We start from the raw sequence: 26,950 nt of genomic DNA on the forward strand, positions 1-26,950 counted from the left end.
CTCCTAACACGTGTTAATCTTTTTTTTTTACACCGCCCACACCTCAAACCTTCCAGCCCCAAGGCCTCTATGAATACTGTCCCCTCCACTAGCCCTGACTTGACAAGGTCACCACTCTGCAGCTCAGCTCAGACATTCCTTCCTCAGAGAAGCCTCCTCTGGTCCCCCAGACTCAGTCAGCTCCTGTTGTGTGTCTTCACTGCACCATGCTCTTTTCCTCACTGCATTTGGAGTGGTGACTTTAGAGTGACTAGTGTGGCTCTTGATGTCCACCGCCTTGACCGAAGGGTCTACTCAGTGCAGGCAGGAGCACGTGTGGATTGTTGCTCACCATGGTATCCCCAGCGCCTAGCACGGTGCTTACCCCATAGTAGGCGCCCAGGGAGCATTTTTGGCGTGAGTACTCAATCACCTGCACAGGAATAGCCAACTCTTGCCTTCCAGCCCCCACCCTGCTGCCTGTCCTTAGGTAGCTTTGTGCATGTCATAGAAGGACCCTGGCCTAAAAATCAAGCAGCCTTGTTTTGAATTGCCCTTCCACCTATTTTTGGAGAACTTGACATTGTCTGATTTTTTTTTTTTCAATGAAGATTATCAATCTACCTCAAAATCCAATGGTCAGGATTAAATGGGGCAAACTATGAGAGTAGGGTCTGTCATGTAATAGGAGCTCAGCGAACAGCAGCCTTCATTCCACCAAGGTGGGTGCTGGGGAGACTGTTCCAGAGAAAGGGGCAAAATGGTGCTCAGGGTATTATGTCCTTGTTGAAAACTTACAAAGCCATGGACAAGTTATCATGGTACTCTGGGACCGCTTTGCCTTTATGACTCATTTTATTTAGCACATGTGGTTTTCACAACTCCTGCTTGTGCCATTGTGCCAGGCTCTGGGGGATGGTGAGAGGAACGTGGCAGGCATATGCCCTGGAAGCCCTGGTGAAACAGGTAAACAGATCAGAGCCAGGGTGTGACAAACTCGCCTGCAGGTACATCCAGCTCTGTCAGTGCTGAGCGGGGAGCGCTAACAGCCCTGGGAAGGGAGCCAGGGTTCCTGGAACAGGCAGAGCTGACTCGCAGCATCCTCCAGGTTACAGCACTGCTTCCACCTGCCTGAAGCCACATACCCCGGTCCCAGCGGGCGGAAATGGAGCTCAGCGCTCTAGCACAGAGGTTGCACCCAGAGGTAATACCGAAATAGATACTGAATTCCCTGCAAGTGTCTGCCCACGTGTAGGGGCTTCTTTCCTCTCCACAATGTGGGAGGCATGAGGGGCACCAGGTGGGCAGGAGCCACCGATGCTAAGGGTTCTGCAGCGCAGGCAGCCCCCGCTGTGAAGCAGGGTCTGAGCCAGACCCCACAGCCGCCTGCCCCCAGGCACACAGGCACCCCCAGGTGAGAAAGGAGGCATCTTAGCTCATCGGCTGCCCCACCAGCCTGATGTAGACACCTGTCTCCCAGCTACCCTGTGATGTAGGCAGGCAGCACGATGAGAGCACAGGGTGGCAGAGCTTCTGAGGTGCCAGGCAGGCTGTCCCAGGAGAGGAAACCATTCTTTGGAAATCTCTGGTGATGACTGCCTTTGTCTCCCTCTCCTGCCCTGACCCCAACACAGGTGCATTTCTCCTGGGAGGAATCCTCTACTCCTGGCAGTTTCCTCATTTCAACGCCCTCAGCTGGGGCCTCCGTGAAGAATACTCCCGGGGCGGCTACTGCATGATGTCGGTCACCCATCCAGGCCTGTGCCGGCGCGTGGCGCTGCGCCACTGCCTGGCCCTGATCGTGCTGTCCGCAGCAGCCCCTGTCTTGGACGTCACCACGTGGACCTTCCCCTTCGTGGCCCTTCCCATCAACGCATACATCTCCTACCTCGGCTTCCGCTTCTACGTGGACGCAGACCGCAGGAGCTCGCGGAAACTGTTCTTCTGCAGCCTGTGGCACCTGCCGCTGCTGCTGCTGCTCATGCTCACCTGCAAGCGGCCCCGCGGGGACGGGGACGCGACGCCCCCTCCCAGCTGAACGCATGGGGACGCCCACCACTCCTTTCCCTCCGCTGCCAGGCGGGCATGTTGTGGTAATTCTGGATCACAAGAAGAGAAAATGCTGGGTTTAGAACAAGATTATACACGAATTTGGTGCTCAGTGATTATTTGACGGTTTTTTTTAAGAAGAATACTCAAAATGTTCCCCAAATAAGAAATGCATCAGCTCAGTCAGTGAACACAAAAAAGGAATATTTTTCCCTTTGAGGGTCTTTATATATGATCTCTCCTCCATCGCCACCCTCCATTCTGTTTCTTCTTCCTCACCTGGGTATACACATACACACTTCCTCCTTACCCCGCACCACACACACACTCCACCTGCCCAGCGGAGTGGCACTTTGTGGCCAGACAGCGTGAACCTCATCATCTGCTGTCTGTAGTTGTGTGAGCTCAGGTTCCTCAAGGGCCTCGTGGCACCCCCTTCCTGGTGACTGAGCCAGGGCCTGCATTTTTGATTTTCCCCACCCCACACATTCTCAGCCATAGTCCTTCTAACAATGCCAATAGCTAGGACCCGGCTGCTGTGCACTGGGACTGGGGATTCCACACGCTTGCCTAGGGAGTCTCAGGCTGGACTACCAGCCCCTGTCTTCCCTTCACCCCCATTGCGTATGAGCATTTCAGAACTCCAAGGAGTCACAGGCACCTTTATAGTTCACATTAACATACACTATTGGAAGTATTTCCTTCTAAAAGGGTAGCCCTGGACTTAATACCAACCGGATACCTCTGGCCCCCACCCCAGTACTGTACCTCTGTAGCCACTACTGTGGGTCGCCGCTGCTCTGCTACACAGCACAGTTTTTTCAAGGCTGTATTGAGAAGGGAAGTTAGGAATAAGGGTGTGCTGGGCTAACCAGGCCACAGAGCTCACCATCCTGTCCCTTGGGTGAAAAATACATGTCCATCCTGATATCTCTTGAATTCAGAAGTTAGCCTCCACATGTGCAATGGCTTTAAGAGCCAGAAGACGGGTTCTGGGAATTTTGCAAGTTATCCTGTGGTCAGGTGTGACCTCAGGTACCAAACACAGTTGCCTGTAGCTCTTTGGTCCTTTGTACTCCCACGGGTCTGCAGAGTCCCATCTGCCCAAAGGTCTTGAAGCTTGACAGGATGTTTTCATTACTCAGTCTCCCAGGGCACTGCTGGTCTGTGGGGATTCATTGGTCGGAGTGGGAGAGTTGAACAGCATTTAAACAGAGTTCTCTCAAAAATGTCTCAAGGGATTGTAGGTAGATAACATACATCACTGATTCCACTCATCTGAAGTCTTCCCTCTTGGCTGCCCCCAGGTTGTTTACTGTGGAGAACAATGCATAGGAATGTCCGGAAAAAGCCTCTACAACTTGTTACAGCCTTCACGCTTGTACAATTCATGGATTCCCTTTTCCTTCCACAATAAAACGGTATAACGGTATACAAGAACAGGAGTGCGTGTGGCGTCATTGGAAGTAATCATCCTGTGCCGAGTTCACACAGTTCCTGGTAGAGCTGACAACACTTGATCACGCCTTCAAGAGCTGGCAGAGGGCGTGTGGGGAGGTTGGTTTTGTTTTGTAAACTTACAAATTGTAGTTGTGTATATTTATGAGGTAAAAAAGTGATGTTATGATTTATGAAGACAATTGGAATAATGAAATCAAGCTGATGAATGTATTCATTACCTCAGACACTTATTTTTGTGGTAAGAACATTTTCAATGTACTCAGTAATTTTGAAATTATAATACATTATTTACTGCATTCATACAGCGTGTGATGTATGTCAAAGGGAGGAGACATAATCGTCCTAAACTGACTTTGTACCCTTTCACCGTCTTGTCCCCATTCCGTTCAACTCCTGGCCTCTCTAACCACCATTCTATTGTCTTCTTCAAGTCTGATTATTCTGGATTCCACATATAAGTGCGAACATGCAATATTTATCTTTCTGTGCCTTATTAAGTTGAGAACTTTCACCTTTTCACTTTTAAGAGCAGCACTTTCTGGCTTCTCTGACATCTGTGGATTGCCAACATCACTACTCTTGCACTGTGAAGCCATGATTAAGCAAAATAAAGGTTACTGAGCACAAGCTCTGCAATGCCATCACAGTCGGATTTGACAACTGAGTTGGCTGCTAAGTGACTCATGGGTGGGACGGTATCCAGCATGGATCTGCTGGACAAAGAGAGAATTCAGGTCCTGAGCAGGTGATGCTAGATTGCATCACACTACTAAGTACAACACACAATCTAAAACTTATGAAATGTTTATTTCTGTAATTTTCTATTTACTATTTTTGGACCTTGGTTGACCATGGGTAACTGAAACAGTGGAAAGAGAAACCACGGATAAGGGAGAACTGCTGTACCTATCTGCCTGCCTGGAGAAATGAGAGCAATATACCTGCTTCTTGTTTGTTGGAAACCCAAACATAATTGACCTGCTGGACAGATTACACTTTTTAGCATCTTTTGACCACTATTGCCTAACTGCAAGATGTGAAGATACGCTCTGGATCAAAGAGGCTCTTGTTCACTTACTAATTCAGAGTCCATCACTCAGTGGCTGGACTCCGCCATGCACATCACAGAGCATCTGAGAGGCAAGGTATCCACCAGCGTGGAACAACTCTGTGCTTGCATTCTGATCATGCCTCATGCCTCACACTTCAGCTTGCATGACGCCACCAACTTGAGCCCTCTGAAAATCCCGTCTGACCACTGCTCACCGCCTCTGCCACCACGAGGTTGGTTGAACCACCCGTCTATCCGAGACACATGCCTGCAAGACGTGCCTGCAGTTTATTTTCCTCTTTGCCCCAGCCTTGTCTGTTTTTCACACAGCAGCCAGCATGATCCCTCTAAGCTACAGGGCAGATCCTGCTATTCCCATTCTCCACCCTGTAATTGCTTCCCTACTTGGTCCCATGCCATCTGGTCCCATGCCATCTGGTCCTGCTCCTCTCTCTGATCTTGGAAATACCTTCTTGCCACACCTACTGTCCTGCCTACAGATCTCCATGCTTTTCCTCAGTACTCAAGCACACCTGCTGTGGTGTATTCATATTGATAACTCCCGTTCCCTCTGTGTGAGGTCCTCTCATTTCATTGAGATGACACCTCCTTAGAGAGGCCTTTTTTGGCCTTCTGACCAAATAGCACTCCTGTCCCCACCCCCAGTGCTTATTACCTCCTTGCTGTGCTTTTCTTTTTTTTTTTTTTTTTCTTTTTTCTTTTTTTTTTTTGGGATGGAGTCTCATTCTGTTGTCCAGGCTGGAGTGCAATGGTGCGATCTTGGCTTACTTCAACCTTCGCCTCCTGGGTTCAAGCGATTCTCCTGCCTCAGCCTTCTGAGTAGCTGGGATTACAGGCACCATCTTGCCCGGGTAATTTTGTATTTTAGTAGAGATGGGGTTTCACCATGTTGGTCAGGCTGGTCTCGAGCTCCTGACCTCAGTTAACACTACTTCATGTTCTATGTCTATTTACGTATCTCATTATTTAATGACTGTCTTCCCTGGAAAATAACTTCCGTGAAGGCAAGGACTGTATCTTTGCATCACTTTATCTCCAGCTTCTAGAACAATGCTTAGCACAGGGTAGGTGCTCAATAAATGCCTTTTCCTGAAATAAAAGAATAACCCCATCTGGGTTGTATGAGGTCCCTGTGGTCAGAGGGAAACGGCCTGTTAGCCTGGGATAAAGAATGAATGGATTTCGAAAGGTATTGAAGACATGTGGTTCCATGAGAAAAGATGGCTTCCACATAGTCCTTATCTGGCTGGTGCGATCACTCTTCCCACTCCTGACTTCAGGACTCTGTCCCCAGGCTGCACCAACCAGAATGCACTCCACTGCCTCCAGGCCACCACCCCACAGCTTCTACTTGTTTCTGGAATTGCCTTTTCTAACTTCAAACTTCCACCCCACCCTGCCACGGCCATTCCTGACATATTCATTTCCCATAGCACCTATTAATATGTGACATACACATTTCACTTACTTGTTACTGACTACCAACCACCACCCCTGAACTGTAAACTCAGTAGGGCAGAAATGTCTTGTTTCTCACTGCTGTGTCCACAGGCACCTAGAACAGAAGACAATCCATAAGTGATCATGTGATGGGTGCTTCATCGATGAAAGGAATGAACGAGTACCTTTTATGGCATGGTGGGAGGTGGAGGTGGTGGGAGCACTTGAAGGTGGAGGAGATTGGTGCATGCCTGCCCCTTGTGACTGAATCTGGAACAGGTGCACCCTTCTGCCTGCTTTGTTAAGAAAACTGCCAAAGTTGAACAAAGGCAAGTGACTATTTCTTCCTAGTTTGACTCATTCATCAATTTTCATCATTTTCTGTATCTTCAGGGGTACCTTGACTTAACTACTGAAGGGGTGGCCTGCCCCTCCACACCTGTGGGTGTTTCTCGTTAGGTGGAATGAGAGACTTGAGAAAAGAAATGAGATAGAGACAAAGTATAGAGAAAGAAAAAGTGGGCCCAGGGTACCGCTGCTCAGCATACAGAGGACCCTCAGTATTTATTGATCATTATCTTTACCATCAAAGAAAAAGGGAAGTGGCAGGATAATAGGATCATAGTAGGGAGAAGGTCAGCAGTAAGACATGAATAAATATCTCTGTGACATGAATAAGTTTAAGGGAAGGTGCTGTGCGTTGATATGCATGTGCAAACATCTCCATAAACCTTTTTAGTGCATAAAGAGCAGCATTGCCGGCTGGCACGTCCCACCTTCAGCCCTAAGGCAGTTTTCTCCTTTCTCAGTAAACAGAACATACAATGGGTTTTACACCGAGATGTACCATTGCCCAGGGATGGGCAGGAGACAGATGCTTTTCTCTATCTCAACTGCCCAGAAGCCTTCTTTCCTCTTATACTAGTCCTCCTCAGCACAGACCCTTCACGGGTGTCAGGCTGGGGGACGATCAGGTCTTTCCCTTCCCACGAGGCCATAATTCAGACTATCACATGGGGAGAAACCTTGGACAATACCCAGCTTTCCTAGGCAGAGGTCCCTGCGACCTTTGGCAGTGTACGTGTCCCTGGGTAATTGAGATTAAGAGAATGGTGATGACTTTTCACAAGCATACTGCCTTCAGGCACTTGTTTAACAAACCACACCCTGCACAGCCCAAAATCTGTTAAACCTTGAGTCACCACAGCACATGTCTCTTGCAAGGACAAGGTTGGGGGTAGGGTCACAGATTAACAGCATCTCAAATACAGAACAAAATGGAGTCTCTTATGTCTACTTCTTTCTATATAGACACAGTAACAGTCTGATCTCTCTCTCTCTTTTCCCCACAACTACTTAGTAACAAAGAGTTTTCAGCCCAGTAAATTAAGTTGGATTCTTGACCAATATTTTTACTTTTTAAATGCATTCGCAGAGAATCTTCATCCCTCATCATCTGCCACTAAAGGCTTTGCTTTAACTCACTTCCACCAGATAGGAGCTCAGGCGTCACCTCCTGAGCACTAGTGTCATGCATCCAGGTCACCGTAAATGAGGGAACCCCTCCAGGTTTATAAATTGGGGACCTGCCTGTGAAGTAGAAGCCAAGACAATGAGGACTCCCAGATGCAGAGAAGGTCAAGAGGGCAGGTGGACCCCATTCAGGGAAAGAGGGTGCGGTTCCAGGGTCGTGAGAAAAGCCTCACCAGCCGGCAGCCAGGGGGCGCTGCAGGCTGGGGCGCTGTGAAGCTGCTGTTGGCTGAGGGCACCCCACTCAGCAAAACGGGGCCAGAGCCCCGAGATTCAGGATAGGGCGGGGCGAGGACCGCACAGGGCACAGTGGGCGAGGCAAAGCAAAGTTCTTGGTTGAGTAACCCCACTCCGCCCCATCCCAAACGTCCAAAGAGAGGCAAGGTGACCGAGACAATCTGAAGATGAGCCTGACACACCAAACAAGGTCCTCAGCCCTCCGCAGCTTCAACACACAGAGAAAGCAAGAAGCCAGGAACCAAAACAGAGACCCACGGAGAGGACAGCCACCTTCTGTCCACCAGCCAGCTATCCTGTGCCCACTGAGCACGAGGTTGTGAGTGAGGCCTCGTGTCGGGGAGTGAGATGCACCCGAATATTCCCAGCCCGCAGGAGCACACTCCGGAGGTTTCCCGGAGAGGCAGTGCAGCCATGAGGAGAGAGTAAAAGGAGCCTTCCCCTCCCTCCCACCCCCAACCCCAGTTCCTCACCTAGAAAACTCCAACCTCGCCTGTGCCACTCTCAGGACCCGCCACCTGACTTACGGCTGCCTTTGTGCAGCCTGGCTGGGGGCTTCTCAACATCCGCTTCTCCATGATCCTGACTCTTGTGTCCCTTGATCTGGCTCTCAGGGTCCTTCCTTCCGGGCTCCATCGCTGTCACAGGGCTGGTCTGGCCATAGGCCCTGACTCTAAGGGGACTTGAGCCAAACCGAGCACTCAGCCCAGCCCGTGGCTTTTTTTTTTTATGGGATATTCTAGCGTCTACGCATCACCGCAGTTGTGTTTCTGTGTCTCAAAGGAAATAGTTCAGCATAGGTGATTGGTCATTAGGCCAAACACTAGTAGGGGGAGTGGGGAGGAGAGAAGGCACTTCAAGCAGAGAGCAGGGTGAGCAAGGGCCCAGGGCGAAGGGGCATCGAGTGTTTGGGGAGCGTTCACAGTTCTGCATGGCTGGAGTGTAGGGGCCAGGAGGAGCTGGAGGATGAGGTTAAAGAGAGAAGTGGAGGGACTAGATCTGGCCAACTTTATGTTTGCCCAACTAAGTCGTCTAGACTTTACCCTAAGGGCAATAGGGAACCATTGAAGAGTAAAGCTAGAAAGTAGCATGATCGTGTTTGTGCTTTAGAAAGAAAATCCAGGCCACAGAGCAGAAAGTAGATGGGAAGAACTGGGAAGACCAGGGGAGCAATAATGGGTCTGAATCTGGGCAGATGAGGGAGAGGGAGAGCAGAGGAAACTCTGCAGGGTTGATTGGGGTAAGAGAAGATCCTGGGATATTCCCGGGGTCCCAGCTTGAGGACAAGGTGGTGCCTTCGCTCAAGGGGAGTACCCCTTGCATTTCTCATGTTCCCTTTTCTCCCTTTGCCTGTGGTCACCAGTATCTCAATTGCTGGTCTCAGCTCTAGTGGAAGACCCAGGCTGCCTCAGCCTGGCCCCCACCCCGTCACGCTCACATAATCCTGCCTCCCCCGACACTGCAGACTCCAGGCCACCCAAGCCTCTGCCTGGAATCTCCCCACTGCCTGGCACTTGGGAAATAGCTTCCCTGGACAGTCCCAGCTGCAGTCTCCTGCTGTGGTGTGGTGTGCTGAACAACCAACTCATTGAAGACAAGGTGCATTGCCTTTGCTCTAACAGAATGGCCCCATGGTTCCCCTCAGTCAACTGCCTCTGCCTGGAAGATGCTCAAAGCAGGAACTCCTCCAATTTTTCTCTCCATCCAAGTCTCCCCAACCTGAATAACCCACCAACCTATTCAGTCAGAGGGTCTGAATTCATTTGACAAAAAGGAAGAATGGGATTGCTTGCCTTAAAACCGACCCAAACTATGGCTGATGTCCAGACCCCTCACACAGCCATTTGACACTTAGTCACCTCAAAAATGGAAATGATCTCCCCAGAACCAGACAAGGAGAAAAAACTCTTCCCTACTAAGCCCGTTGTCTATTTGTAGACAGCCATTCCCACAGGGCTGCGTCCTCATCAGCTGACCATTAACCAACCTTCCTGTATCCATCTGGACACATAATTGCAAGTGACAGGAATTCCAACTAAAACTGATCAAAAATAGGAATGTGTTGGTTCATATAGTTGGAAGTTGAGAAGCACACTGGCTTCCGGCAAGACTTGCTCCTGGCCACAGCTCTTGGGAAGCTCTCTCCCTTTAAGATACTGAGATCCCTTAAACAATTATTCCTTCCTTTATTTCTCTATATTTACCTACCTTGGGCCAGGTACTGTTTCGGGTACTGGGAATGCAGCAGTGAACAGAAGAGTCAAAAATCCCTGCCCTCGTGCCTATAATATATCTCTAGAAAAAAATGCAGAAAACCTAGTAACTGGGGTTGCCTCTGGGGTGAGGAACTGTCGGGCTGGGAAAAGCTTCTTACTCAAACCCAGTAAGAAAGAGGAAGCCTTGGAATTGAGATGCAGGTCCTAATTGATCTGATTCGGGGTTGGTGCCCATTTTTGATTAACTGAGCCTGGCTCAAGTCAATCGGAGGCTGCGTGTAGAACACAGTCTTCCCTTCCCATGACTAAAGGTCTGGGAAATGTGGTAGGAAGAGGGCGGAGGAAGGGGAAATTCCTTCCAGTTTGGTCATCAGAGACTTTGGGGTCAGGAGCTCTAAGGGAGTGGGCCCCAGGGCCTTGGAGAGAAGTGCCAGTCAAGGCTGGGCGCAGCTCCTCTGCAGACCCTCAGACTCTCCCACCCACAGCCAAGAGGCAAGGCTGTCCCGAACATTTCACACCTGTGGTCTCAGTTTATTGTAAGGAAAGACCACATTTATATGTAGTCCCAGATTAAGGTCAGCCTATTACAAGGCCATTAACATGAAGACAACCCAGGACATTTTACTACCTGCTCTTTAAACCAAATCCACCTTACCGCCTGGGATTTCCCAAGCCAGCGCCATGTTCAGGGAAGACAGAGCCACAGTCAGGGCTAAGGCCAGATCCCGTCAAAAGCACCTGAATCAGCACCTTTAAACTTCAGCAGCTTTCTTCTCGAAATAAAATGTTGCTTGGAAGCCACTTTCACTTTCTTAGGAATCCCTTAAGGAAAACCCTTCGGGGTTGAAGAGCCAGAAATGAGCTAGCAATGTTTATTTTTCACAGTAGCCCCATGCTCTGAATTTATGTGGGGAGTGGAAAGTGAGGCCACTAAATTCTCCTTGGCCCCAAGCCTGCTGGGGGAACAGCTCATGCCCAGATACTTCAGGCAAGAGGAGAGCACCTGCCTCAAGCAAGGCTGCTGCTGCCCGGGAAGTGGTCCTCTTCCCCAGAATTGTCCCTGCTCCCTCATCTAGAAAGGGACACTTGGCATTCTCCACGAGGCATTTTCATGCTAATGTGTTTAGTCAAAAAGAGGAGCCCAAACAGATGTGGGCCATTTGGCAGGGATGTAGTTCATTTGTTAGCAAGTGCAAAAGGCTCGTTGGCAGGATATTAAATATTACCTTGGCTATTCACAAACACTTCATATTTCAAGAATGGAAGGGAGGCGAGGGCTGCATCCAATAAATCAGCCTTTGTCAAAGAGGCAGAAAGAGGCAAACATTTGATAAATCTATGTCATTGTGCTCAGAGATCAAAGGCCCTAACATATGTATTTGTGCAACTGGCATTCCAGCAGACAACTATAACAAACCGAGGTTGGGACAGCTGGAGAAAAAGAATTAGCCAGTTCTAATTCGTAATTAGCCAGGCCTCGGGAGAGGTGAGCGGGTGTCCTGGCTGAGCTTTCAGAGGGGCAGAGGAAAGAGACAGGGCAGGAAAGGGGTTCCTTCCAGGCCCTGGGTTGTGCCGATGGCGCCATCTGGTCTCTGAACCTGCTCCAACATGAAGGCCACTTCGAGACGAACATAATTAGTGACAGCCTCACAGTCCCCAATGTCAAAAGACAAAATGCATTGGCTGTTGGGCACAGCTGGAAACCAGAGTAGTCAACATGGTTTGTGGAAGATCCCAGGCTGGCCCGGGACCTACTTGGTCTCTGCTGCCCCTCGCACTGGTCTGACTTTTTCCTATTCTCCCATGGCCGCCTCCTTTCTCTCTCCTGCCTTCACTCTGCTTTCTCTCCAGCCTGTGCTGTGGATATATCCATGGTTCTAAGTTGGAACCACCTGTGTCTCTGGAAAGACCTCGACAGCCCCATCCACCAGCTCCTGTCACCGTGCCTGACGTGTCCACCAGCGCAGGCTGTGCTTCAGCGTGACCTTGCCCTCTGTAGGCAGCCTCTGGTGAAGGGCTCGTGTGCTGTTGGGCAGAGCGGTCTCTACGGTTTCAACAGGATGGCTCAGTTCACTGAGAACCAAGAGTCAGGTGATACCTGGAACCGGGCGGGTGGGAAAGACTCAGTTGCAATCCAAGCAGACTCTTCACGGTGGGTGGGTACCAGGGGTGAGCTGAGCTTCTTTGTTTCAAAGAAAAGGCCATGTGCTCTCTCCTTACCTGGCTCCCACTCCAGCTGCCCCCAGCCCTGTACCCACCCCTCAGCCTGCTCCTGACGTCTTGCTGCTTCATTGGGTCATGCTTACTTGGCAAAGTCCTCAACCACCGGGGAGAGCCGACTTTGCCTACTCACCCCTGCGCTTGACCGGCTGCTGGCATCAGGGAAATATGGACCAGCCTCATGGCCACTCAGGGCCCAGCCCTGATGCCCCAGGACCGCAGCCCTCTCACATCTTACATCACACACACTCTTCTCTGCTCAGACCCTGCCCCTCCTCCCCATCCCTGGCTCTCTGTTCCCACGGTGATCTGTCCCTGCTCCTGTCTGAAGCCAGTGCCTCTCCTTGTGCGTTTAATTTCATCTCCTCATCCACTCAGACATTGCTCCAGAAACCCTCCTCTTCCCTCTCCTACAAAGCCAGTTTCTTATTTTCTATTGGATCTTTCTCACCAACTTAAAAAATGCTATTTTGCCCATTTTAAGAGAAAACAAGACAAACAGGCACCCTCTTGATTCCTCTTCCCCTGCTGGCCAACACCTCATTTCTTTGCTCACGTCTGCAGCAGAATTTGCAAGGATTGTCTACACTTGCTCTGTTCAGTTACCCTCTGTGTCAGCCTGCTCAGGCTGCCATAACAAAATACCATTGATTGGGTGACCTAAGCCACAGAAATGTGTTTTCTCACAGTTCCAGAGGCTTTTCAGAAAAGATCCTTCTGGGTTTTCAGAAAATCTCACTAACTATATCTTCGGAGTATATCCAGTACCCACAACCACTCTTGGAAGTCCAAGATCAAGCTTTGGACCTATTCACTTTCTGCCAAGAGCCCACCTCCTGACTTACAGACAATTAAGGCACGCTGTCCTCCCTGGCCTTTCCTCCGAGCATGCTCCTGGAGTGAGCCAGAGCAAGCCCTCTTTCTTTTGTTTTTTGATATAGGGGCTCACTCTATTGCCCAGGCAGGAGTGCAGTGGCACAATCACAGCTCACTACAGCCTCAAACTCCCCAGACTCAGATGATCCTCCCACCACAGCTTCCAAGTAGCTGGGACTTCAGGCACATGCACCATGCCTACCCAGATGATTTCTTTGTATTTTTAGTAGAGACAGGGCTTCACCATGTCCCTCAGGCTGGTCTCAAACACCAGGCTCAAGCGATCCATCTGCCTCGGCCTCCCAAAGTGCTGGGAATACAGGCGGAAGCCACCACACCTGGCCTCTGCTGTCTCTTTATAAGGACGCTAATCCTCTTAGGTCAAGGCCCCACCCTCATGACCTCATTTAACCCTAATTACTTCCTCACTCCAAATACAGCCATACTGAGGATTCAGGCTTTCATGGATGAATTTGGTGGGGACATAAACATTTAGTCCCCAACACCCTGCTCCCATGATCCCTTCAATCCACAAACAGGCTCCTGCACCCACCAGTCAACTGTAATCACTCTTGTCAACGTCACGCCTGGCCGCCACACTGCTAAGTCCACAGGGTGAGTCTTCACCCTCATCTTACTTGACCTCTCAGCAGCGCTTCACCCAGCTGAGTACTCTCTCCTCCTTGATTCACTTTCTTCTCTTGGCTTCTGGTACACCATGCTCCTTGCTTTTCTTCCTACTTCACGGTTTGCTCCTTGTCTGCCTGTTTTCCTGGTTCTTCTCTCTCAATCTCTTAATGTTGGAGCACTCCAGGGCTCAGTCCTCAATCTTCTTTCTTTTTTTTTTTTTTTTGTTTTTTTACAGAGTCTCACTGTTGTTGCCCAGGCTGGAGTGCAATGGTGTGATGTTGGCTCACTGCAACCAACAGTAAGTGGGACTCACTGAACCCTCCTGGGTTCAAGCAATTCTCCTGCCTCAGCCTCCCAAGTAGCTGAGATTACAGGTGCCCACCACCAAACCCGGTTAGTTTTTGTATTTTTAGGAGAGATGGGGTTTCACCATGTTAGCCAGGCTGGTCTTGAACTCCTGACCTCAGGTGATTCACCCACCTCGGCCCCCCAAAGTGCTGGGATTGCAGGCATGAGCCACTTCACCAGACTGGTGATGCAATCCAGTCTCAAGACTGTAAATACCACCTAGATGCTTAGCAACTCCCAAATGTGCCTCGCCAGCTTAGGTTTTCTCCAGACTTGTCGATCCAATTGCCCCTTCATTTCTGCTGAAATGCCTAAAAGACATTGCAAACTCAGCATGCCCCAGATGGACTCCTGATCTTCCCCCGAGATATTCACAACCTTCCACATCTTTGTTGACAGCAACTCCATTCTTTCATTTGTTCAGCTCAATTCTTTACACCCTCCTCTCTTTCTCTCATGTCCCAATTTTTCAGGAAATCCTGCTTCAGGGTGTATCCAGTATCCAGCTACTTCTCACTTCTCATTATCTGCACAACTCTCACCATCTTTTGCCTGCGTTGCTCGAAAAGCTGTCTTTCCTTCCAATCTTGCCCTCTTTTTTTTTGGAGATGGAGTCTAGCTCCGTCGCCCAGACTGGAGTGCAGTGGCATGATCTTGGCTCACTGCAACCTCCGCCTCCTGGATTCAATCGATTCTCCTGCCTCAGCCTCCCAAGTACCACGCCCAGCTAATTTTTGTATTTTTAGTAGAGATGGTGCCCACCACAGCTGAGGTAAGGGTTCTGCCATATCTCCCCAGCTTCTGGGACCCAGACTGATAGAGTAGCCATCATTTTAAATGTTGGTGGTTTCTGCAGTGAAGAGAAAGGCCCAAAAAGTCTCACACTGGCAGTGAAATGCTCCAGCTTACAGATGACACCCATCATTTCCACTTAAAATGTCCCTCCACCCCAACAAGAGGCCATGATGTGCAACCTCCTGTTCATAAAGACACAGAGGCTGAGACAGAACAGCACTCATGACTCCCATAGGAAGCTTCTTCTCCGAGACAAGGCAAACACGGAGTTTGTCAATAAAAAAGTTCAAAGGAGAAAATTACCTGGAGGAGACGTAATGTCAAGCAGATAAGAGTTTTGTGTAGCTGTAGAGAAAGTCTGTAATGGTCTGTCTCCAAGATAAAATATTCAAAAGTAGGGAGAAGAGATTGAGTGATCAGTAATAACAAATTAGTGAAGGATGGCTAATTGCTCCTAAACATGCTTGCTTCTTCTTTAGGGTTATTGTTTTTCATCTCTGTTTGCACCTTTTTTTTTTTTTTTCGAGATGGAGTCTAGCTCTATCACCAGGCTGGAGTGCAGTGGTGCGATCTGGGCTCATTGCTACCTCCACCTCCCGGGTTCACGGGATTCTCCTGCCTCAGCCTCCAGAGTAGCTGGGATTACAGGCACGCGCTGCCACGCCTGACTAATTTTTATATTTTTAGTAGAGATGGGGTTTCACCATGTTGGTCAGGATAGTCTCAATCTCCCGACCTCGTGATGCGCCCCCCTTGGCCTCCCAAAGTGCTGGGATTACAGGCGTGAGCCACCGCGCCTGGCCCGCACATTTTTTCATGTACCAAATATGTTAAAACTTTTAGCTTCCAAAGATTTTGCCACCATTGTTTCATTAATGAATTCTCGTTGCTCACGAAGAAGGTAGTTTGTACCCAGAATGGAATATTACAAGTGACTGTCCCTAAAATGTAGACTTGTCTCACTCAGAGTGAGCCAGTGGCATTAGAGGTCCTTCCATCTAAGGTTTGGACATTTGAGGTCTTTGTCACATTGTAATGTAGTGGTTGGTTAAATGTCATCCTTGGTATCTTGGAACTTAGTCCATTGCATTATTGAGACCGAGAACCTTGGGCTGTTTTTCCAAAGACTTGCTGACAGATGAAGACATACATCAGAGACAAAAAATAAAGTTTCTTTCGACTCTGATATTCTTCACTGTTCTAATTATGCCCATCCTTGAGGAACTGTTTCAAACATCACCATCAAGAGAAATGCCTGTTTACTCCTAGCCTTATGAATTGTAACTTTGGTTTGCCAGGGGCCAGCATCTCCCTTCTACTAAGTGGAGACAGTGCTCAGTATGTGAATACGTAGCACCCATTTCATTCCAAGTGATTAGGTTCCTAACCCAACCATTGTAATCCCATTTCCTTTGTAAGGAATTGGTTTAGGACAGGCATGTGACTCAAATCCTGGCTAATGAAACATGAGGGGACTGTGCTACACAGCTTCTGGGAAAGGCCTTATTTGTAAGATACGAGGCCCCTCCTCTTGCTCTGTGTGTGTGGTACTTGGATGGGATCCCTGTAACTATTTCAGGGAAGAACCAACCTAGGAGATCTGTAGCAAAGCAAAATCAGGACCTCTGGACTTACTGTTATTTGTGATAATACATTGCCCTTCTGTGTAAAACAACTTGAGTAGGGCCTTCAGTCACTGGCAGCCAAAAGCATCCTAATTGACAACGTAAAGAAGACTTGCAAAGTTCTTCACCTACCTTCCCATGACTCACATCATTTCTATAGGGATACCATTGGAAGCCCCAAGGAATGTGCTACCGAGGCTCTGATCCTGGTGCTATTTTTACCAGCCAATATGAACAAAAGTAAAATAAGTGCAGATGGGCAGGCAGCTTCCTCCAAGCCCTGCCTGGTGGAATACACGAAGCCATTTGGCTGATCTTCACGGAGGAGATCACAGGCGAGTGCCCACCATCTGTTACATTAACTCTTGCCCATAATCTTGATTTATAAAAGGCCCTCTAGGATTTTCCCACCTAATTGCTTTGGATCTGAAATGGTCACTTCAATGATTACAATTCCTGATATATAGATGGATGGGGCTAGAAGTTTAACTCACAAGTTAAGGGAAGCAGAGAAAGATCTGAAGCCTCTTTCTCATTGTGATTGGTCAACAGGTATTTGCAAACTGCAAGGACATGAATATTCACAGCATATCTGTACAGAAATCTTTTGTTATCTAATGACATGGACCACAGCATCCTTGGCAGCATTTTTGGTCATAGGCCAGGGTTTCTCATCTTCAGCACTATTGACATTTTGGGCCATGTAATTCTTTGTTGTGGGAGGCTGTTCTGTGCATCATAGGATTTTAGCAGCATTTCTGGCCTCCACCCTACAGATGCCAGTAGCATCACCCAGTTGTGAAAAAGAAAGATGTTTTCATGCATAGCCAAATGTCCCCTGCCAACAAAATCTCCCCCAGTGAGAACCACTGTCTTAGAACTACACTCAAATATCTTCAGATTAAAAAATATATATATATGTAGTGAGCATCCTGTTATTTTCAACACCAACCTATCCATTTATGTTTATTCTGGTAAGGGCACCCTGACTTCCCTCTGCTACTCTGTCCATGGGGTTTGGATGGGACTGACTCTAACCAGGTACCCTAGGTGGCATGTTACATGGGCTTGATCAGTGGGAGTACAGCATCCTCTTGACCACAGTGATCTGTTCAACAACTGATGCTGGGTCCAATTCATGATCTGTAGAGTCATATTGAGGACTTTGACATGAACTCTTGGACTTGCATTTGTGAGAATATAAGCCTGGAATTGCCGGCTGCCATCCTGCAACCCCAAAAAGAGCCTCTCTGGAAAAGCAGGCAATAGAGATGAAAGTAGAACAAAGAGAAGGGGAGACACCAGTTCTTGATGACATTATCTGAGCCTCTGAATCCAGCGATGTCTAATGCCTGGTTTCTCTCTTGGATTTTTCATAGTCATAAGCCCATCAATTTATTTTGGGCATAAGCCATTTTGTGTTAAATTTCCTCTTATATGCAAAGGATCCTTATGGTACTATTTAATTAGATTTTTTAAAATATTTTTAAATTGATGCAAAATAGATGTGTATAATTTCAGGATGCATGTGACAACTTCATAAATTCATGTCAGGTGTAAAGATCTAATCGGTGTACTTTGGATAGTCATCACCTTAAATATTTGTCTTTTGTTAATGCTAGACACATTCATGTTATTCTCTTCTAGCTATTTTGGAATGTAAAATAAATTATTGTGAACTATAACCATCCTACTGATCTAACACTGGGTCTTAACTTTTTCTACCAAAACATATATTTGCTGATCTGCTTGCAATCTATAAACTTGCTTTCCCTTTACAATATCCATAGCCTTTTCTGCACTAGAGTTATAGGTTACCTGGAAGATTACACTTTTCCTCTTTGCTAGTTTCTCTATGTTTAGGCAATTCTCAAGAAATCTTTGGGGTTGAACAATGAGGCTGAGGACAGGTAGAGAAATTCACTTTGGAAGAAGTGGGACCCTCTTCCTCTGGGCTTAGATAGTAGGGTAAACAGGTGGTGCAATGGCCAATTTTATGTGTCAATCTGACTGAACCATGGGGTACCCAGATATTATTCTGTGTATATCTGCAGGGATGTTTCTGGATGAGATTAACATCAGAACCAAGAGTAAAGCAAATTGCCCTCCCTAATATGGGATGGCCTCATCCAATCCATTGAAGGCCTGAATAGAACAAAAAGGTCAAGTAAGGAGAAACTTTGCCTGTCTAAGTCTTTGAACTGGGTATCAGTCTTCTCCTGCCTTTGGACTTGGATTTGGACTGGAAATTAGACCGTCGGCTCTCCTGCTTCTCAGCCTTTCAGACTCAAGACTGGAAGTACGTTATCAGCTCTCCTGGGTCCTCATCTTGCTGAATACAGATCTTGGAACTTCTCAGCTGCTATAACCACGTAAGCCAATTTCTTATAATAAATGTCTCTCTCAAAGAGAATGCTTATACACTGTTAGTGGAGATGTAAACTAGTACAATCTCTATGGAAAACGATATAGAGATTTCTCAAAGAGTTAAAAATAGAACTACCATTTAATCCGGCAATTCTATTGCTGAGTATCTACTCAAAGGAAAAGAAATCATTATATCAAAACACACCTGCACTCATATGTTTACCACAGCACTCTTCACAATAGCAAAGTCATGGAATCAACCTAAGGACCATTAATGGATGACTGGATAAAGAAAATGTGGCACGTATGCCATGGAATACTGCTCAGCTATAAAAAAGAATAAAATCGTGTCTTTCACAGCAAAATGGATACAACTGGAGTCCATTATCCTAAATGAAATAACTCAGAAACAGAAAGTCAAATACCACATGTTCTCACAAATAAATAGGAGCTAAACAATGTGTGCCTATGGACACATGGAGTGTAATAATAGACATTGAAGATTTCAAAAGGAGGGAAGCAGGTGAGGGATGAGAAATTACATCTTGAAAACAATGTACACTACTCAGGTGAAGGTTACACTAAATGCTCAGACTTCACCACTGCAATATACCAACATAGCAAAACTGTACTTATATGCACTTATTCTATATAAATTAAAAATCGCTTTCTGTCCATATATACGTGTGTTTGTATGTGTGGCATACACACACACACACATATATATGTTGGTTCTGTTTCTCTGAAGAACTCAGACGAACACGAATGGGTTTTGGCAGAACAAGTGTGTAAGGGGGAAATCTGTGCCTTACCTTGATTCAAGCTTTCTCGCCCCTACCTTTTTATACTTCTCCAATGTGGATGAGGCTGCCCTGTTAAATTAACCTTTGCCACTTCACTGAGAAAGGATCCCAGAGCTTTAGAAAGTTTCAGAGGAAGGAGTAGGGCATGGGGGCCACAAGGCTATAAAAAATTTTAATAAAATCTTTATGTAATTCGGAATGACTTGGTAATTTCTGAGAACTACACTCAACTGTCTACAAATTGACAAAACTTTATATAGTAGACACCTTGTTATTTTCACCATCAAGCTATCAGTTCGTGTTCATTCTGCTATGGGTACCCTGATTTTCATGGTAAGGGGACACCTTTATATCTTTATTTCATACCTAGTTGGGACCAGAACTGCCTGGACAGAAGTTGCCTAAACTGAAAACAAAAAAACAACAAAAAAAGCATATTTATATGCAAGTGTTATAGATTCCTCCCAAAGCACTGTTTTAATTTGTGGGCTATAGGCAGGTGGCATTAGAAAAATTGATGCTTATTCATAAAACCTGGCATGGTTTCCTATGTTTAGAGTAGGAAGATGAACACACCTTGAGACTCTGGTAAGAAGTAAGGTCTTTGTCACCCAGAAAATGAACATATGCCAATTCTGCAAACACATTTAGAGCATGTATGGCTCCCCTGATGCTTCTCCATGGATGTCCTGAAGAAATCAGGCTGTGGGGAGAAATCAGGCTGTCTCTAGTATGGTGGGGTGGTTTCTTAACAGATCTTTGCCCTACTCCTTTCAGATGTCTTAGTTCCCTAAGCCAGACTGCTTCTGAAGATCCAAGGAGCATCTGGATTCATTCAGTCTGCATACTGCTGGAACAACCATGCATCTGAAAGTCATACAGACCCAGATTCAAATTCTGGTCTGCTATTCAGTTGTGTGATACGGGCATGCATTGCCACTCCTGCAAACTCTGGCTTATCTCCTCATCTGTAATAATCTGGTACAATAAGCTGAGAGGAGGTATTGGAGTAAATAATCCACATTCTTTCCTCTTGTATAGGAAAAAAAAGAAAGAAGGAAAGAAAACAACTGTCTTTTCTTCTACTACCCACAAACAGAACTTCTGGATCCCAAATGTGTGAATGTTTTTCCCACACCAAGCGATTCTCTGCAGACACCAACTGGGTGTCCTACAATTTAATTCAATTCTGACACTAGCTACCTGGAGTTAGTGCAGACCCCTCAGGTTAAGGGCTTGGTCCTGTAAGAGTGTCCCCACATCAGACACCCAGTAGCATGTCAAGGCTGTCACCTGTGCTTATGACCAATGGCTATAAATCTGAGGTTTTCACAAACCCCTCCTTGGGTTAGATAATTGGCTAAAACAGCTCACTCAGGAAAATAGTTGACTTACCCGATTACTGATTTATTATAAAAGGATACAACTTAGGAACAGCCAGATGGAAGAGACGCTTAGAGCATGGTATGGGAGGGACATGGAGCTTCCATGCCCTCTCTGGGCGTGACATCCTCCCAGCACCTCCATGTGTTCAGTCTGGAAGCTCTCTGAACCCTGTCTTTTTGGGTTTCTATGGTGACTTTGTTATGTAAGCACGGTTGATTAAATCACTGGCCATTGGTGATTAGAATCTATCTCCAGCCCCTCTCCCCTCCCCAGAAAATTTCCCCTGAAAATGCCAATCTTCTAATTATATGTTAATTCCCCTGGCAGCCAACCCCCTATTCTTTGGGGCTTTCCAAAAGTTACCTCATCAACATAAACTCAAGTGTGTTTGAAAGGGCCCTGTATGAGCAATAAAAGATGCTCCTTTCACCTTTAGGGCTTTTGTCACTTAAGAAATTGTGAGGGTTTCAGGAGTTCTGTCCTAGGAACTGGGATGAACACCAAATATATATTTATTATAAATCACCATGTCACACCTTTATGGCGTGCTGCCTCTCTGAACTTTTAGTTTTGACTAATGGTTCTACTGAATTGCCCAATTGTTTTGGCCTCATGTAGACACAGCCAGAGGCTATGAAGTAGAACAAGATTTTTTTTTTTTTTTTTTAAATCATAATGCCTCAAAGTGTAGGGTGTAGGCGTGTGTATATGTTTGCATGTCAAAGCGTCTGGCTGAGTTTCCTTGTTTGCTTTACCCACTCATTCGAGGCAACTGGTGCTTTCTATTTCTGTTTAGGTGCTACGCTCATGATCTCACCACTACTCCTACCTAAGAAGACCTAAATCTTCTACTCATGCTGTTTCCACTTAACATCTCTATAGCAGCATTTGAAAGTACCTCGTATTTCTGTTCTTGTGTTTCAAGGGTAAGTGTTTGCATTTCATAGGCATCGAACAGTGCCTGCTGCAGAACATGCTAATGGAATCATACCCTCCATCTCTCTAGCCTTCATTTCCTCCATGTGTACCCCTAGATTCTCTAGGAACCATGGTTTAGGATGTCTGACCAGCCCTTCCTGCCTCTTCATATGCATTAGTTTCCTGGGGCGGCTGTAACAAGTCACCATAAACTGAGGGGCTTAAACCAACAGAAATGTGCTTTCTCACAGTTATGAAGGACAGAGGTCCATCATCTGTATCACTGGGCAAAAATCAAGGTGTCCGTAGGTGTGAGTTTCCTCCAGAGGCTCTAGGGGAGAATCCTTCCTTGCTTATTTCAGTTTCTCGTGGTCCCTGGCATTCTTTGGGTTCTAATGCTATCACTCCAATCTCTGCCTCCTTTGTCAGTTTGCCTTGTCGTGTGTGTGTGTATGTGTGTGTGTGTGTGTGTGTGTGTGTGTGTGTATGTGTGCATCAATTCTCCCTCTACCTGTCTCATATAAAGACATATATCCGGCTGGGCGCTGTGGCTCCTGCCTGTAATCCCAGCACTTTGGGAGGCCAAGGTGGGTGGATCATGAGATCAGGAGTTTGAGACTATCCTGACCAATATGGAGAAACCCCGACTCTACTGAAAATACCAAAATTAGCCGGGCATGGTGGTGCGCATCTGTAATCCCAGCTACTCAGGAGTCTGAGGCAGGAGAATCACTTGTACCCGGGAGGCAGAGTTTGCAGTGAGCTGAGATCACACCATTGCACTCCAGCCTGGACAACAGAGAGAGAATCTGTCCCCTAACCCCCGCCCCCCCGCCATACACACACACAAAAAGACATATATCCTCACTTAGAACCCTGGAGATAACCCAGAATAACCTACCCATGGCAAGATCCTTGATATGGCCTGGATGTTCGTCCCATCCAAATCCAATGTTGAAACGTTATCCCCAGTGTTGGAGGTAAGGCCTACCGGGAGATATTTGGGTCATGAGTATGGATCCCTCATGAATGACTTGGTGCCCTCCCTGCAGTAATAAGCTAAGGCAAGAGCTGGCTGTTGAAACGACATAGCATCTCACTTGCTCCTTCTCTCATCACATGACATGCCTGCTCCCTCTTTGCCTCCTGCCATGATTGGAAGCTTCCTGAGGCCCTCACCAGAAGCAGATGCCAGCACAATACTTACTGTGACTTACTGTTACAATCTGCAGAACCATGAGCCAAATAAACCTCTTTTTAAAAATAAATTTCCTAGGTCTGGTATTCCTTTATATATTTAGCTAATCTTTAGATCTGGTTCTTCCTTCTTCCCAGTTCTGGAGGAGGACACAAAGAGACTAATATAGTCCTTCACTTAATCTCATCTTTTGTCACATAATATAATATCACAGTTTCTGATGGTTAGAGCCTGATATCTTTGCGGGACATTTTTCAACCTACTGCACTATAGACAGCCCAAGGGAAGGAGCATGTGTTTGTTCCAGGCAAACGTATCTACCTGACCACAGCTGAACGCTTTAATGATGGGCTCCTGATTCAGAAGAACCAGTCCACAGGCTGGATAGAACCAGTCAGATAGTGTATGGGGGCCAATTTCAAATTGTTAAGAGAGCCCATTAGCAGTTAGGAGCTACAGAGTAACATGATATCTATAAGATCAGGAGGAAGCATGGCAAGCCATATCCACATGGGCACATGGTAAAGGTGAGGGACAGCCCAGGAGCCCACAGGGGCTGGTCTGCAAAAGATTGGAGAAAATAACAGAGAGGTTTTCAGAGGGGACACCCTTCAGACCCCTTAGAGAGGGAAGGCTCCTTCTCATTTATGAGATTTATGGTTCCAATTTCCCTCGTGATCAGCCCACTTTATCCTGGATATCCATTAAGTTAACTTTTGCATCCTTTAAAAAAAAAAAAAACTTACTATATTTAAAGTGGTTTAAGTTAGTTGCTATTCTTTGCACCCTAAGATCCCAACCCAAACACTCCTCTCCCTCTTTTGCATGACCTCAGTGGAGCCCTGTATTCCACTGAGGGTAGATTCTCTTTTACCTTAAACTTCCTTCTATTTCTTCTAATCTCTCACCCTAACTGAAGCATCCCCAGTGGCAGCTACCTTGCACAATGGCGCTAAGACTGTCTCCCTGCACCCTCACAGGGGTCGGCAGAAGACACAGACACCCTCCTCCACATCTACATCCCATCTACACCCGTCCCTCTCACCAGTTTCCCATTAGTATCATCTAAAATTCAAGCCATTTGTCTGTTCGATTCTTGCCAAATAATCACTGCTTTCATTCCCTTCCTACCAGAACTCATCTCCATCTCTTAGATAATTTCAACCCTGTATTTATCCTTCTTGTTCTCTTTATATCCCCTGCCATAATCCTCATTGACAACAACATCCATTTTTAATGACCCAGTGGTTCCCTTTGATCTCATAGCTTTCAGCCTCCCAGCCTTGTTTGATTTCCAGCTCCACTTCCCATCTGCCACCCACAGGCAGGGCTGCATCTTTAGATCTGGTTCTTCCCTCCTCCCAGTTCTGGAGGAGGGGTTACACTGGACACACATGTTGCTCACCTGAAATTTCTTCTACTTCCCTTTTCTTTTTCCTCTGCAGGCAGCCCCAGCTGTGCCCAGTCATCCTTTGTTTTAGTTTTCTGGGGCAGATGTAACAAATTACCACAAACTGGTGGCTTAAAACAACAGAATTTATTATCTTGCAGTTATGGACACCAGACATTTGAAATCAAGGTATGGGCAGTCATGTTCCTCCTGCAGGCTCCAGACGAAAATCCATTCCTTGCCACCTCCTGCGTCTGGTGACTTCAGGCATTCCTTGGTTTTGGATGACATCACTCTAATCTCTGCCTCTGCCTTTACGTGGACTTCTCCTGTGTGACTCCCTTTGATCTCATAGTTTTCAGCCTCCCAGCTAAGAGAAAAGGTCACTTGTCACTAGATTGAGCATCCACCCTAATCCAGGATGATCTCATCTCAACATCCTTCACTTAATGACATCCGTAAAGACTTCTTTACCAAATAAGGTCCTAGTCACAGATACCTGGTGGTCATACCTTTTGAGGGGCCTTCCATTTGAACCACTGCACCTCTCTACTTTTCGAACATGAAAGACACACCACACCACAGTGTTTGGGATTTGGCTTCCAGAGCAGCCAACAAGGAATTGATGATGCAATCTGGAAGTGTGACAAAGTAACCAGACTGATGAACGCTGACCGTTGAGAGGCAAGAGAAGGAGGAGACTGGGTAGATAAATGCCTCCACCCTCTCCTGTGAACCCCCTTCCACACTACCGGGGACGGCATGTGTGCTGAGAGAACAAGCCTGCTAGGCCGGGCTACCATCCAAGCTCTTAGTGAAGTGAATGCCCACAAGGTAACAACCTCACTCCCTCCCTTCACTACTCATCCACAACCTTGTTCTTCTCAAACTTTTGAGCCTTATCTCTTGTCTCAAGCTTTGTTTCCTAGAGGAATCTGGGTATGGCTCATGCCCTGTGTTTCCATTGAACAGGAAGTGGTGCAGGTCATTTCCCCAGCATAAGTTGCTCGGTTTTTGTACCACTTGACTTGTTGTGCAGACCACAGATGATTGCAGGAGAGATCTGTAGGCTGCCTAGTGCCCTACAAGAGGTCTTGGAACTGCAGCCCTGCCCGGCAGGGGCTTGCCAAACCAGAGACAGAATAACTGGAACAACCAGAATTGCTGTCAGAAGCTGTGTAGATGGAGCGTACCCCATGGGGAGAGGGACCGCAGAAGAAGGAGAAGCTGAAAGACAAGGAAAAGAGGCAGGCGCAGAAACAGAGAGCAACTGGCCTATAGCAAGGGGATAGACCAGAGGTGCTCCCTGCTGGAGGGTGGAAGAGAAGCAGGGTGATCGGTCTCTCTGAGAGATCTGATTGAGCAGCTTTGGTAAGGTGTCTAGAGGGATTAGGGTGGCTGTGGACAGTGTGCTGTGTGCTTCCTCTGCCCTGAGCATCCTTACAATGAACTCCTATCACCAGAGGTAAGAGGTCACCCTGACTCCTTGCAGCCTAAAAATGCTTAATGAACACAAGTAGAGGGTGTTGGTGCCTAACTTCCCTGGAGCCCCCACTAAACGTGCTCTTGGCATCACTGGACATCTAATCATTGCACCATTGTCCCCTCTCACAAATAGGCTGCTGTCATTTTACCCAGTTGACCACTGAGTATGACGATTATGTCGTCAATGTAATCATCCTAGGCTTTCATGTCTCAATCTTTTCCTCTGTCGTGCCTCACAGATTTATAAATATCTTCTTCCCTCTACTTTTTTCATTGTAGTAAAATATACCTAAGATTTACTATTTTCACCATTTTTAAGTGTACTATTCAGTGGCATTGAGTACACTCACAATGTTGTATAATCATCACCACTATTTATTTCCAAAGCTTTTAAATCATCCCAACAGAAAATCTGTACCCATTAAATAGTAATTCTCCATTCCTTCCTACCCAATCCCTGGTAACCGCTATTCTATTTTCTATCTCTATGAATTTGCCTATTTTAAGTACCTCATATAAAAGGAATCACACAATCTTTGTCCTTTTGGGTCTGGCTTATTGTACTTAGCATGATGTTGTCAAGGTTCATCCATGTTATAGCATGCATAAGGATTCATATATATTTGCATATATATGCATATGTACACATACATATTTATATATCTATGATTGTATGTATAGACTACATTTTGTTTATTCGACTGTTGATAGACATTTGAGTTCTTTCCACCTTTTAGTTATTGTGAATAATGTTGCTGTAAACATTAATCTACAAGTATCTGTTTGAGTCCCTGGTTTCACTTTGAGGTATATAACTAGGTGCAGAATTACTAAATTATATGGTAATTCTATGTTTAGCTTTGTGAACAAATGCCAAAGTGTTTTCTCCAGCAGCAGCACAATTTTAATTCCCACCAGCAATGTG

At 46.7% G+C, this 26,950-nt stretch overlaps 1 protein-coding gene across 1 annotated transcript in view; it reads left to right on the forward strand.

The window, feature by feature from the left end:
- Positions 1–3,454, forward strand: part of LOC111523483 (protoheme IX farnesyltransferase, mitochondrial) — a 139,796-nt gene extending 136,342 nt beyond the window's left edge. Inside the window, exon 7 of the mRNA XM_023188096.2 lies at positions 1,614–3,454. Coding sequence (XP_023043864.1) covers positions 1,614–2,017 — 404 coding nt within the window. The 3' untranslated portion in view covers positions 2,018–3,454. The remainder of the gene's footprint in view (positions 1–1,613) is intronic.
- Positions 3,455–26,950: the final 23,496 nt, after the last annotated feature.

Source organism: Piliocolobus tephrosceles, chromosome 16 (genome assembly GCF_002776525.5).
Source record: "Piliocolobus tephrosceles isolate RC106 chromosome 16, ASM277652v3, whole genome shotgun sequence".
Taxonomy (NCBI): Eukaryota; Metazoa; Chordata; class Mammalia; order Primates; family Cercopithecidae; genus Piliocolobus; species Piliocolobus tephrosceles.